The sequence below is a fragment of the Castor canadensis genome, chromosome 8, assembly GCF_047511655.1.
Source record: "Castor canadensis chromosome 8, mCasCan1.hap1v2, whole genome shotgun sequence".
Taxonomy (NCBI): Eukaryota; Metazoa; Chordata; class Mammalia; order Rodentia; family Castoridae; genus Castor; species Castor canadensis.
This window is the reverse complement of record NC_133393.1, coordinates 37,624,301-37,637,001: the sequence shown is the minus strand read 5'-3', so window position 1 is coordinate 37,637,001 and position 12,701 is coordinate 37,624,301. Positions and strand designations below refer to the sequence as shown.

Genomic DNA, 12,701 nt, shown 5'->3' with positions numbered 1-12,701 from the left:
TCTATAATCAAATATAAGAATTATGCATTTTTACAAATGAAATTTGAGAGGGATGTGAACACTTGACACCATGTGTATGTGTATGTCTGTGTGTGTGTGCATGGGTGTGCCTTGTGTGCATATGTGTGTGTTTAGTTTTCATCTAGTTGTTGGAATGCCAACAATTTCTTTTTACATTTCCAAGTGTAAGTTCCCAGACATCAACTCCTGATTGCCTCAAAATGTTTCCATATAAATTTTAGTACTAATGCCTTCTTGACAGCCCTGTCCTCTGTAAACTTAATTTCTTACACTGTCAAGGTACAAAGTAACCTTTGTGAGTGTTTCCGTATCTCTTGTTCATTTCTCTCCTATTCTATTACCGCTGCAGGTTATGCTCTGAAAACTCCTTTAAATTCTACACATGTGAACATCTTCTCTGCTCTGGCTCCCAAGAAGATCTGAGAAAAGGTAACTTGGGTTGTGTAATTTTGAAAAACCTTGATGTCTTCAGCATGCCTACTATTTGAGAATAATTTATTTCTTTACATTTTCTTTAAAACAGGAATACTTGGCATGTGTAATTTTGTCACCAAGTGGAAACAATCCAAGTTTTCCACTTACCTCTTGATTTTTTCAAAAGCAAAAAGTGGTAGGGCAATAAATTACCCAGTTTGTTTCCATTCTGAAAATTTCTCATGGCATTTTCCCCCAGTCTAGTGGGTACATACCTCTTAAATTAAAGGGATCAAAAATAATTTTACTAAAATTTTTGCAATAATGGTGCAAAAACATGATTAAAAGGGTTTTTTCCTCTAGCATTTGGTCTTAACCAAAACTGTCTTCATTAACATGGGTAACTGAGACTTTTCAACAGTAGCCATTATGTCAATTCCAGCATATGTCTATAACTGTCTAGCATTTGTTGTCTATGCACTTACAAAAAAAGGAAATGTTTTTGTTTTTATTATTGCAAATTAAATAAAACAAGAGATTAGACAGAGCTTTTAATAATAATGACACATAACTGCAGGAGAACTGACAAAAAGGGCTGTGTGCTGGGAATTATGAACTGAAGCTTGGAGAAGACCAAGATAAATGGTATCTAGTCCTTGACCTGCAGAAACCAAGTCTAGCTGGGTACCTGAGAAATGTCCCTGTCACAAAAGACAGAGACCAAAACAATGCACTTAGAGGGAAAAGAGAAAAACAAACTACAAAGAAAACTATCATTAATGTTCTCAGAGAAAATACCACAACCAAGAAGCATGAATATGACACTATTTTAGAAAAAAATCAGAGACCAAATAAGATCTTGGAAATTAAAAATGTAATAGAAAAGAGAAATTAAACATGAAGTTGGAAGCAATCTCTCAGAAGGTAGGACAAAAAAAAAAAACAAGAGATGGAAAATAGAAAGGAAAAATAAAAGGACCAGTTCAGAAAAATCCCATATTACAGAAGAGAACAGAGACAATAAAGAATAAAAATCTGTAATGAACTAATTCAAGAATTTTGGGGCCAGGCATAGTGATGCACACTACTTGATCCCAGCTACTCAGGAGGCAGAGATCAAAAGGTTTGCAATTTGAGGCCAGCCTGGGCAAAAAAGATAGTGAAACCCCATCTCAACAAAGAATTTGGGCATGGTGGTTTATCTCTGTAATCCCAGATACATGAGAAGCATCATGGTCAAAGGGCAGTCGCAGGCAAAACCATGAGATCTTATCTGAACAATAACTAAAACAAAAATGAGCTAGGGTATACCTCAAGTGGAAGAGCACCCACCTAGCAAGCTCAAGGCCCTGAGTTCAAACCCCAGGATTGCAAAAAGAAAAAAAGACAAAAAAAGCATTTCTGTCAGAACTGAAGAACACAAATTTCCTGATCAAAAAGTCTCCCTACTGAGGTTTCCAAAAAAAAAAAAGCCCACAGGAAAGAGACTATTCCGTAAGATTCCAGAATGGAAAGAACTAGGCTACATCCACAGGATTAGAAATCCAAGTAACTTCTCAATAGAGGCACTGAAAGAAAAGATACTAGAACCATGTCTTTAAAGCAGAATTTGATACCCATCAAAACTATGAATGAGGTAAAAGGGAGAAATGAAGATATTTTCATGTTCTCAAAAACCTTTATCTCCCATGCATGCTTTTTTAGGAAGCTACCAAAGGGTGTGCTCTAGGAAACAGAGGCAGTAAACCAAGAAAAAAGATAAGGGAAACAAAGTAATAGGGGATTCCTTACAGAAGAGAGGTGAAGGAAATCCCCCCAAAAATGGTGCAGGGAACCCGAGGTGGGGAGCCGCTCCAGGAAGAGACAGCTACCAGTTATAATGAGCACATCAGAAGGGTGGAGGAGAAATGTCTCTAACAAATGAAATTTAGAGGGGACCTGATTTGTTTGAAAATCTTCAAAGAAGATTTAGGCAAGAGGTAGAGAGTTTAATTGTTGAATTATTAAGTACAATGGAAAAAAAAATAAAAAGCAAACTAAAGGAAAAAAGGTTGTTAACTCCAGGGAACGTAGTTTGTAAGACAAGAATAGAATTCACTGAATTAGCTCAACTGTAAATAGTGTTCCATATAGTCATATATTTATAGTGTAAATACTAAATATTGACCTAGCCAAAATAACTATGTAACACTGAGAAAATGGTGGATACAAAGAATCTGGGGGTAGACTGGAAAGAGAACAAATAAAAAACTAGCACGATCAGTATGTTATTTAGAAATTTGGGGGAAAATTCTAAAAGAGAAGTTGCCTCTAAGGAAAGAAATGAAATTGGGTTTTTTTGTTTTTGAATAGTCCTCATAGAACTGCTTCACAATTTATTTACACTGGTTAAAATACAAACAAAACAAAACAAAGAACAGAGCCCAAGCTCTTACTGTTACTAAACCTGTACTTTTTCAGATGGTAAGCTTGTGACTCAGTAGTGGGTTGTGAAATGAGTTCAGTAAGTCAGCCATCATTTTTAAATGTAATAAAACAGAACAGAAAGTAAAAGAGACACTGCACATCATCAGGATAGTATTTCTACAAACCTTTATAACATACATACACACGCAGGTTTGAAATGTAAATTGTATTTTGAAACATGGACTGTAATCTAAATAATTTCTTCTTTTTTTGGGTGGTACTGGGGTTTTGAACTCAGAGTCTCGCACTTGCTAGGCAGGGGCTCTACCACTTGAGCCATTCCACCAATTCTTTTTTGTGAAGGGTTTTTTTGAGATAGGGTCTAGCAAACTGTTTGCTGGATGCTGGCTTTGAACCAAGATCCTCCTGATCTCTGCCTCCTGAATAGCTACGATTACAGGTATGAGCTCCTGGTGCCTGGCTCAAAATAATTTTTAAATCACTACTTTAAACTATACTGTATTATAATTATTTTTAGTCTTATTTTTAAAAGAGATTTTAAACACAATGAAAATATTGACAGCTAGTGAAAATATTCCATTGTAATGCTCCTTAAAAATCCCACCAATAAGTCTGAAGAACTCTCCTGTATTAGGGAAACCTGTATCTGCTTGCTTTCAAACAACTGACTGTATAAAATCAGAGAAGAGTAATGACACAGAAAACAATTCATATCCCCAAAATGATTTTATAATGTGGGACATACATGACTGCTTCTTAGGTGTTTTGTCTTTCTAATTTTGTATGGCTGTCACTAGTACTTAAATCTCTGGTCTATGGAGAATCTTGAACAGAAGGTACCACCCTGGAAGTCCTTAGAATGGCAGGTGAAGCCAGCTTACAAACAAACACATGCAACATAAAATGTATAAATCAGAAAATACATATGCAGCTAACCAGGAAGCAGCTTCCTGCATCAGCCCCTCACCCTCAGACACCTTGCAAAGAACACTGCACACCCTGCAGTGTGGTGTGATGGGCATAAATGTTAAAACTGATGTTCTTTTACTGAGATGCCATATTTAGTCCAATATTTTCTTATTCTTAGCTAGGTTAGATAAGCACTTGACTTTGGATGGTTACCTTACAATTAACTTACAAAAAATAATGACTGAAACTCCTATGGAAAGCAAGCTTCATTATGCTCTTTTCCTGATACAACTTTACTTCCCACAAGTTATAAGGTCAAAAAAAAAAATCGCTACTATCATTCATGCTGGATATAAAAAGAACTGAGTTGTCACACAATAGACAGTGAGTGATTCCAATATTTGTTAAAATACATATAAGCAAGATTTGAGTGTCACACTCATAAACATGTGTGTATGTATGTATATATATATATATATACATATATATACATACATATATACATACATACAGAAAACGCACGAGAAACATATGACTTTGGTACCCTTTTTTGGAGAGGCAAGATGTTGGGAGAAGTAGGGATGACAACAGGGGTGAGAGAATTCACCCATTTGGCATATTAAGGATTCTCATTCAATCCCATTCCCCTCTCCCAACCCCAGCAAATTTCCTTGCTTGCACTTCCTCCTCCACACCCCACACTCACACACATAATCACTAAGAGGAATTTGTACCAGATATGCTTTCACTTTCATCCACAAAGGACTTTCATCCTATCTTGTAAAAGTGAATCTACACTCTTAGGACCTACAAGACCAGCACAAATGCCACTTGTCTCCTCCACAGGTGCTAAGAACTCTAGATGGCTTCCACAGCCCTTCTTTTTTTGTTTGTTTTTTGGCAGTACTGGAGTTTCAAACTCAGGGCCTACACCTTGAGTCACTCCACCAGCCCTTTTTTGTGATGGGTTTTTCAAGATAGGATCTCGCAAACTATTTGCCGGGACTGGCTTCAAACTGTGATCCTCATGATCTCTGTCTCCTGAGCAGCTGGGATTACAGCCATGAGCCACCAGGGTCCAGCTCCACAGCCCTCCTTCAGTGCCCACAACACACTGCAGACAATTGCTGAACACCTACTGTGTACCAGGCCTGTGCAGGGGTGTGGGACACAAAGGGAAGTACTACAGGATACCTGCCTTCAGAGAGCTCACAGCCTCAAGCACAAGACAAAACAGAGAACACGGAATTTCCAGATAACATGGGACATGTAACAGCAAAAGTGTACACCTATGTAATTATCACACTGTATTTTAAATATTTCTTCCTTTCTTCCCACAACACTCAAAGTAAGAGCCTTGGGCATAGACACTGTATCTATAGTTATCTTTAGTTTCCCTGTGTCAAGCACGGTATTTATATCCTGGATAGGAACATAATGGTATTTTAAGAAACAGATTTGTATATATCTCAAGGTTTCACAATGGTGAAAAGTATGCACACCATCTATTAGGATGGACCTATACACTGCATTATAATCCTAGAATTTCAGTACCAAAACAAACATCTTTAACCTTAAAAGTCCTCTGATCTTTTATCCCTCACTAATAGTCCTGGCTTTGACTCCAAAAAGGATGAAAATTATGAAAGTTAAGCCTGTCTGTTTCTGTTCCTGGAAGTTAATGCACTCTCACTTGTTTTTACTGGTAAGACTGAGAACTTTCACCCAGTAACTTTGAATTTCTACTCAAGATTAATGCACTGGTAATTTCTTGCAATGTTCAGAAAAATAGTAATTCTAAATTTAAAACAAGTTTGCCAAAGTTTATGTAAGGGCCTATTACATTTCAAACCTTGGACTTGTAGGTGCAAAAATGGTAAGATCTTCAATATCTACTCATTCACCCTTGTCCTGCCCTGAGCTTATCCAAAAACAAATGACAGAAATGAATTGCACATATAACATGAAGCACTGTTGCAATTAATCAACCCAGAGCCCAAGGGAGGAATTGCTTCTATTTTTAAATGCACTGTTGCTTTAAGGGAAAGCTCCCTGAAGAAACATGAAACCAAGCTGCATAATGGAAATCAAAATGCACTTGGTGTCTTCATCCTTGCAAAGAGTAATTTTAATCTACAAGTAGCCCTGTGTGTCGACTCTCCTCAATTTGCCCAGAAACTGGCCAATATCAGGCACAATCCCACAGGAAGGGCCCACCTACCATACAAAGAATCAGAATCAGATCTGTCTGAAGGCCAGAATAGAAAGCACCCATATCTCAATGCTATTCTTATAGCTCCAGGTAAAGTCTATCCCAATAAGCAAGCCAATGGATAAATCCCACAATCACCCTACAAATCTTTTTTTTTTTTTTTAAGCAGTATTGAGGTTTCGACTCAGAGCCTCCTCCTTGCTAGGCAGGTGCTTTATCACTTGAGCCACTCTGCCAGACCCTTGTGTTGGATGTTTTCGAGATAGGATCTCATGAACTATTTCTCAGGGTTGGCTTCAAACCTTGATCCTCCTGATCTCTGCCTCCCAAATAGCTAGGATTACAGGTGTGAGCCACCAGCACCCAGCTACAAATCTTAAGAGATCTTGATAAGCAACTAACATGGTGGCCCTAAAAATGACCAACTGATTGTTTAGCATTTGCAACCAACTGTTCACAAAATTAAACCTATTTAATCCAAACTCCACAAAATTAAACCTGTTTTTCTGCACAAATGTCAAGGCTTCATCTCATTAAATAGTAGCTAACACTAGCACTCCTTATACTTTAAGAAGAGCTAGGAATGTAGCACAGCACATTGCAGTGCATTTGCCTAACCTGCCCAAGACTCTGAGTTCCATCCCCAGCACCACAACAAGGAAAACAGAAGCAGCACCTATAAAACAGAAGTTAAGATAGTTCACCTGTTTAGCTGAAGATGTACTTCAGTGGTAAGAGAGGGTTAGCCTAGCATATGCAAGGCCCTGGGTTTGATCCCAAGTTATCACCAAAAAAAAAAAAAAAAAAAAAAAAAAATTCTCCTTCCCAAACCGCCTTGAGGATAACCCAATAAATTTTTTTCCTGAAAAACTGTAACAATATTCAGTTTTGGGGAAAGAAAAAAAAAAAGCATTGGTGCCATAAATTGTAAATATTTACTTTACTTACCGTCACCATGAAATATATACCATCTACAATGCTAGAAATGTACCTAAAAATAGGTAAAATATCTTTCAACATATCCAAAACTATTGCTCAAGAGTACACTCATTACTATAAAATATTTCACACCAATATTTTAAATATAGCGTAGCAGAAGGTTTGCAAAGTATATTAAAGATTGCTAGACTCAACGCAAAAAACAAAGAATCCCCAATCTTACCTCCTCATAATTTCCCTCCAAATTCAGAAAAAGAATGTCTGAACATCCCATACATTCATAGAAAAAAGCAACTGCCTATTTTAGCAAGAAAGTAAGGAACCCTACTTCAGTCTTCAGTGAAAATCCCTGGAGAGCAAAACTCAACACTACCTTGTAGCTCATCAAGCAACAGGTGACTTTTAGAGACACAAACTCACAGTCCTTTCCAAGAGGAATTAATTTTGTAGAATCTCGGTCCTGTTCTATTTTTTACAAGCTTCTACACTGCCATATCGAATGAATCCCGACCGATTTCTTCTCAGGGCTTACCAGAAAAAATGCCAAATATTCAAATTATTTTAGGGCATTTTCCCATACTGTTGTATGGAATAGAATTAGTAAGGATCCCACAGTTACCACTTTTCAAATGCAAATATGTTGCCATCTAGTAAATGCAGCCCCCTTTTATACGTCTCCCCTCAACCCAGTGTCTATACAGTTCAGGGCACTACTTTTGTTTCCTTGAAAATCAAAATTCGCGCATTACATTCAGGCATTATTTCAACACAGCGCGCACACACACACACACACACACACACACACACACGTTAAAATGGTCCAGCCTAAGCCTGCATCCAAGCTGGTTTGCTTTACAACCCCCACCCCCCAACACTGTCACTGAGCAATTCTGCCAAAAGAAGCAAAGGTGGTGGGGTTCCACCACCAAAGCCTTGGGTTGGTCACTTGCCCGATTCGGGCACCAGTTTTCCTGTATACAAAATGTGGCCTTTGAACTACATCTCCAGGGTTCCAGTGGTGCCCTCCACTCTCTGGGTGCTGACTGCTGTGGCTCTGGCTAGGGTGCCCTGCCCGACTGACACCGCTGTAGATGGGAGGAGACAAGAAGTGGGGGAGGACAGAAGGAGGAAAGGAACTTGGACTTGCAACCGCTTCCAACAGGAGCGTGCCACAAACTTGCAGTCACCCTTCTTTAACAATAGGACAGAGCATTCCCATTCCCCCCGCCCTCCTTCCCGGCTCCAACTTGCAGGAGCCTGCGGGTTTGGATCCTGCCGGCCGCCCTCTGGGAACCCGCTTTACCTTTCTCCCTGCTTGGTGTTGGAAGGAGGAGGGTGCAAGACCGTTTGATTCCCTTCCATCTCCACCACGCACTTGGTGTTCAGTTCCAATTCTGGAAGCACAGAGGCAGACCAACGTTGCAAAGTCGAGCATCCGCGCCTCCAGCTCGCCGCGCGGGGGCTGCGTCCAGCGCTGCGGCCGAGCCTTGCTGGACCCGGCGCCCCGGGGCGCTGCCTCCACCCCGGGCTCCCGGACCGCGCTCCCGCCGCCCCAGCCCCGCGCCGCCCCGCAGTTTCCAAAGTTACCTCCCCACCACCACCCCCGCCACCACCCCCGCCCTCTGGCCCGAGCAGAAATTAAAAAAACGAGCGGAAAGCTTCTCACCTCGTCGGTTCATGGGCCGGACCCGGACAGCAACTTTTACCTTCGTATCCGACATGTTGGCGGCACTCGCCCGGCCGCTCGCCGCGCCTGCTCGGCCCGAGGCGGCCTCTCAAGCGCGGCGCCGCCGCCGCCGCAGCCGCCGCGCGCCCCCCGAGCGCGGCCGCCGCCGCTCCGCCGTGAGCTCCGAGACGCAGCGCCAAGGCGCGCGGGCCATCCCGGGGGAGCGCGACGCGGGGCACGGCCGCGGCCCGGGGAGGGGCGGGCGCGCGGGGCGGGGCGGGGCGCGGCGGAGGCGGCGGCGGCGGCGGCGGCGGCGGCGGCGGCGCTCGGGCGGGGAGGAGGCCGCGCTGCCGGCCCAGGCGCAGCTCTAGCCGCGCGGGCCGAGCCGAGCGCGCAGCGCCACGGCCCCTCGCGGCCGCCGAGGACCCGGCCGCGCCGCCATCTTCCTGCGCCTCGCAGTGCCGGGCTCCGCCCGCCCGCGCTCCGGGGACGCCGACTTGGGCCGCGCGCGCTGCGCCCCCCGCCCTCCGCAACACGCACCCCGACCTGCGGCCCTGGTGCCGACACCCGCGGCGCCGGGCTCTGGGCACTGGAAACTCCGGGCCGGGTGCCTCGTTTGCCCGGGTGGGGCCGAGGCCGCTCGTGCGCCTGTGAGGATCCCACGGATACCGCCTTGAGTTCGGGTCACGATCAGGGACCGCTGTCACCTCGCAAACCCAGAACCCTTGGGCGGTCTGAAAGGATCGGTCACGCCGTGCCAGGTGGGCAGGCCTTAGCCTTGGAATAAATCCACCGAAATCCCCGCACGCCGCCCCCCTGCGCCCACACCGAGCTTGCAACGGTATTCTAAGATTTTTGTGGTGCACCGAGACTAGAAATTAATCTGTGAATCTACCACCGAAACGGAGCGTGTTTGTAAATAGTGCGCTCACTTCCTTTCCCTTCCCCTCTTGTCGTGGGAGGGATGTCAAGAGGGCCGACAGGGCCATTAACTCTTACATAAGAATTTAATAGCAGTGAATTCTGTCATGCTGCCAAATGCAGACCTTGCTGCCAGGGCGGAACTGGGCGAATGGGATTTATACTGTTTGGTTCAACAAGTGCTTATGGGGCGCTTGCTTTGTGCCTGGCATTTTGAAACATACAGAAGTCTAAAATCCAGAGTTTAGATCCAGTCTTTCCATTTTGCTTACATTTAGAAATCCATTCCTTCATGAATTCATTTATTGGAAGTTGTACTGAGGGCCTACTGTGTGCAGGGTGCTGTGGAGAACAGGTACACATGAATACCATTATTCGTCCTTTATTCCAGAGGCCAAGCTTTGGTGGGAGAAATGGCGTGGAGATATGTATTGTGGTAGCATGTGGCAGGTGGTACAAGTACGAGATTAAGCCTGTCTTCAACCGGTGCCAAACTATGAACCTGACTTCTCTTTTCCTTCCTTCCTTCCTCTCTCCCTCCCTCTCTTTCTTTTCTTCTTCCCTCCCTTCCTTCTCTCTCACCTGCTCCCCCCCCACCATTCTTGTCAAATCATGAAAACCTTTAATGCCAAAAAAACTGCATCTCTGTTCTAAAGGCAATGGGAAGTGAATGAAAGTTTCAGTATAGGAGCCAGGGCTGCATTCTGTTAGGGTAATTAATTTGGCAGCAGTCTCTCCATCCGGAAGGCTGTTGTAGTCATCCAGATGAGAGGGAGTTGATGATGGCATGAACAAGGCCAATGGTAGTGCAAGTGGAGCACAAAAAACAGATGCTGGATCTACTGTAGAGATGTAAGTGTGCCGAGTTAGTGCCGAGTAGTAGGATGTGAGGAGCAAGAGAAGCAAAGGAATGTAGTGCCTGGGAAAGGTAGAACGTATGGCCTATGAATGTGTAAGGAAAATAGGTCTTAAGGTGAGAGGGGCATGACTAAGGTGGTGTTGGTTAAATAAACAGCCTGCATTGCTTCCTTATAGAGTGGCCCTTCCTGCTTTTCCAACGCTCTCCAACTTGAAAGGCCTATGTTAGACCTCACCTCTTCTAAGAAGAGTTTATTAAGTATTTCTCCTTCAAAACAGTTTACTTTCACTTGTTAAGAATATATCTTAGTTCAAAACCTAGTATCACAAAAAAAGAAAGAGGATTATATCTTAGCTAGGCATGGTGATGCACACTGTAATCTCAGCACTCATGAGGCTGAGGCAGAAGAATTGCATGTTCAAGGTCAGCCTGGGCTACATGCCAGATCTTGTCTCAATTTTAAAAAAATAATAATAATAAGGAGTATGCCCTTTTAAAGTAGGAAGGTACCTTCTAGACTCTTCTACAACACCCCCCAAATTTGCCAGCCATCCTATTTGAGTGTCTAGTGACCAGGTCCTCAGTTTTGAAAGCAGCCAAATACGCTGTTGAGCAACTCATTCTAAAGTTCTGCCCTCAGAGAAGGCCTCCAGGAAGAACCAAGTTTATCTCCCCATAAATTCCACCTAGTGATCAAAGCTCTGTCTCCTGAATCTTCATACTCTAACTCCTCTTCACATAAAACCCTTCAGATATTTGGAGATGGCTTTCATGTCCTTCTGGAGACTTCAGCACGTCAGAATATGCTGTTGTATAATGAACCCCCCTCCCCAAACTTAGTAGCTAAAAATGACATAACTTCTCTCGCATTTTCTGTGGGTCTGGAACTTGAGAAGGGTTCAGGTGGAGAGATCTGGCTCTGGTTCTGTCACAACATTGCATTCAGATGGTGGCTGAATCTGGATCAGCAAGTGGTGAGAGCAGTGGGGGACAGGCGTTTCTCTTTCTCCAGATCATCTCAAGGTTTCTCCATTTGGTCTTTCTGCACAGGTAGGTACTACAGTTTGGATCTTGAATGTTCTCCTAGGGCCTTTGTGTTCAAGGCTTGGTCCCCAGCCTATGATGCTATTGGGGAAGTGATGTAATCTTTAAGAGGTAGGGCCTAGTGGAAGGAAGTTTGGGACATTGGGGAGGTGCCCATATTAGGACCCTCCTCTTCCTCTCTCTTTGCTTCTTGACCACATCAGGTGAGCAGCTTTGCTTCCCTTCATGATGTGCTGCCTTGCCACAAGCTCAAAAACAATGGAGCCAGCAGACCAGGGACTGAAACCTCTGAAAGCTATGAGTCAAAATAAGCCTTTCTTCCTTGTAAATTACTTATCTCAGATATTTTGTCATAGTGACAGCTGATACAATAGTCCTGGGCTTTCACATAGCATGGTGACTGGGTTCCAAGAAAGAGCATATCAAAGGCACTGTTGGAAGCTGTCTCATCTTTTATGACCTAATCTCAGAAATCCTGCAGTTTCACTTATGCCATAGTTATTGCTAAATTCATTGCACCCTTATCTCAGTGGGGAAAATGTTACATTTTAAGAAAAATATGTAGAGTGAGAGATGTTTGTTGCAGCCCTTTTTTGAAAAATACAATCTGCCAGATACGATTTCTTCAACTGTCTTGGTTGTCCTCCTCTGACAGTCTGTTATAATAAAGGAAGGCTTAAGAATTAGAATCTTGACTCCCTTATGTGTAGCATGAAACAGGTTGTTTCATCAGCGTAATCTTCAATTGATTCATGAGTAATAAATGGAGAAGCTGAACACTTACCCACGTGGTGGTGAAGATACCTTTTTGAATACATGCCTAACACATAAACATCCCATTTTTTCTGAGAATTGCTGTTTCTTCCTCCTGTACGTCTCACCCTTGGCTCCTCGTATAGCCACATTTGTACTGTGACCCAACCTGCCTGGTACAGTTATTCCTGCTACAAACTGAGGCTGTCTGATTCTTCCCTTGGGAAATCTGTGTTTGGGACTCAAAAGGTGGTGGTTGAGGATATGGCCTTCAGAATCAGACTGTCTGGATTGAATCCTGAAACTTCTCTTTCTGAATAAGAAAATCTATATTAACTCTTCTGAGCCTTAGTTTCTTTATTTGAAAGATTACAATGAGGTGATGACAATAGCAAAAGTACCTACATCACAGAAACCATTGAGGATCAAATAAGTTAATGCCCTTGAAATTCTCATCACAGATTGTGAACAGGGACTGGTTCCTTCCTTAAGTTATCCTAAGGGTTGTGGAGTGGCTGTATTTTAGCATAGTTGTA

General features: G+C 43.1%; 2 protein-coding genes across 10 annotated transcripts in view; one reads left to right on the top strand and one right to left on the bottom strand.

Annotated features, from left to right (window-relative positions):
• Positions 1-8,708, bottom strand: part of Kif13a (kinesin family member 13A) — a 178,172-nt gene extending 169,464 nt beyond the window's left edge. For 8 of the 9 annotated variants that reach the window (XM_074082828.1, XM_074082834.1, XM_074082831.1 and 5 more), the window contains exons 1-2: positions 8,589-8,708; positions 8,226-8,316 (exon numbers count right to left, since the gene is read on the bottom strand). In XM_074082828.1, coding sequence (XP_073938929.1) covers positions 8,226-8,316; positions 8,589-8,643 — 146 coding nt within the window. In that variant the 5' untranslated portion in view covers positions 8,644-8,708. The remainder of the gene's footprint in view (positions 1-8,225; positions 8,317-8,588) is intronic. The other variant, XM_074082837.1, reaches the window with a different exon arrangement.
• LOC141425901 (uncharacterized) overlaps positions 8,642-12,701 on the top strand; it is a 119,484-nt gene continuing 115,424 nt past the window's right edge. The window contains exons 1-2 of the mRNA XM_074084835.1: positions 8,642-8,834; positions 8,954-9,349. Coding sequence (XP_073940936.1) covers positions 8,642-8,834; positions 8,954-9,349 — 589 coding nt within the window. The remainder of the gene's footprint in view (positions 8,835-8,953; positions 9,350-12,701) is intronic.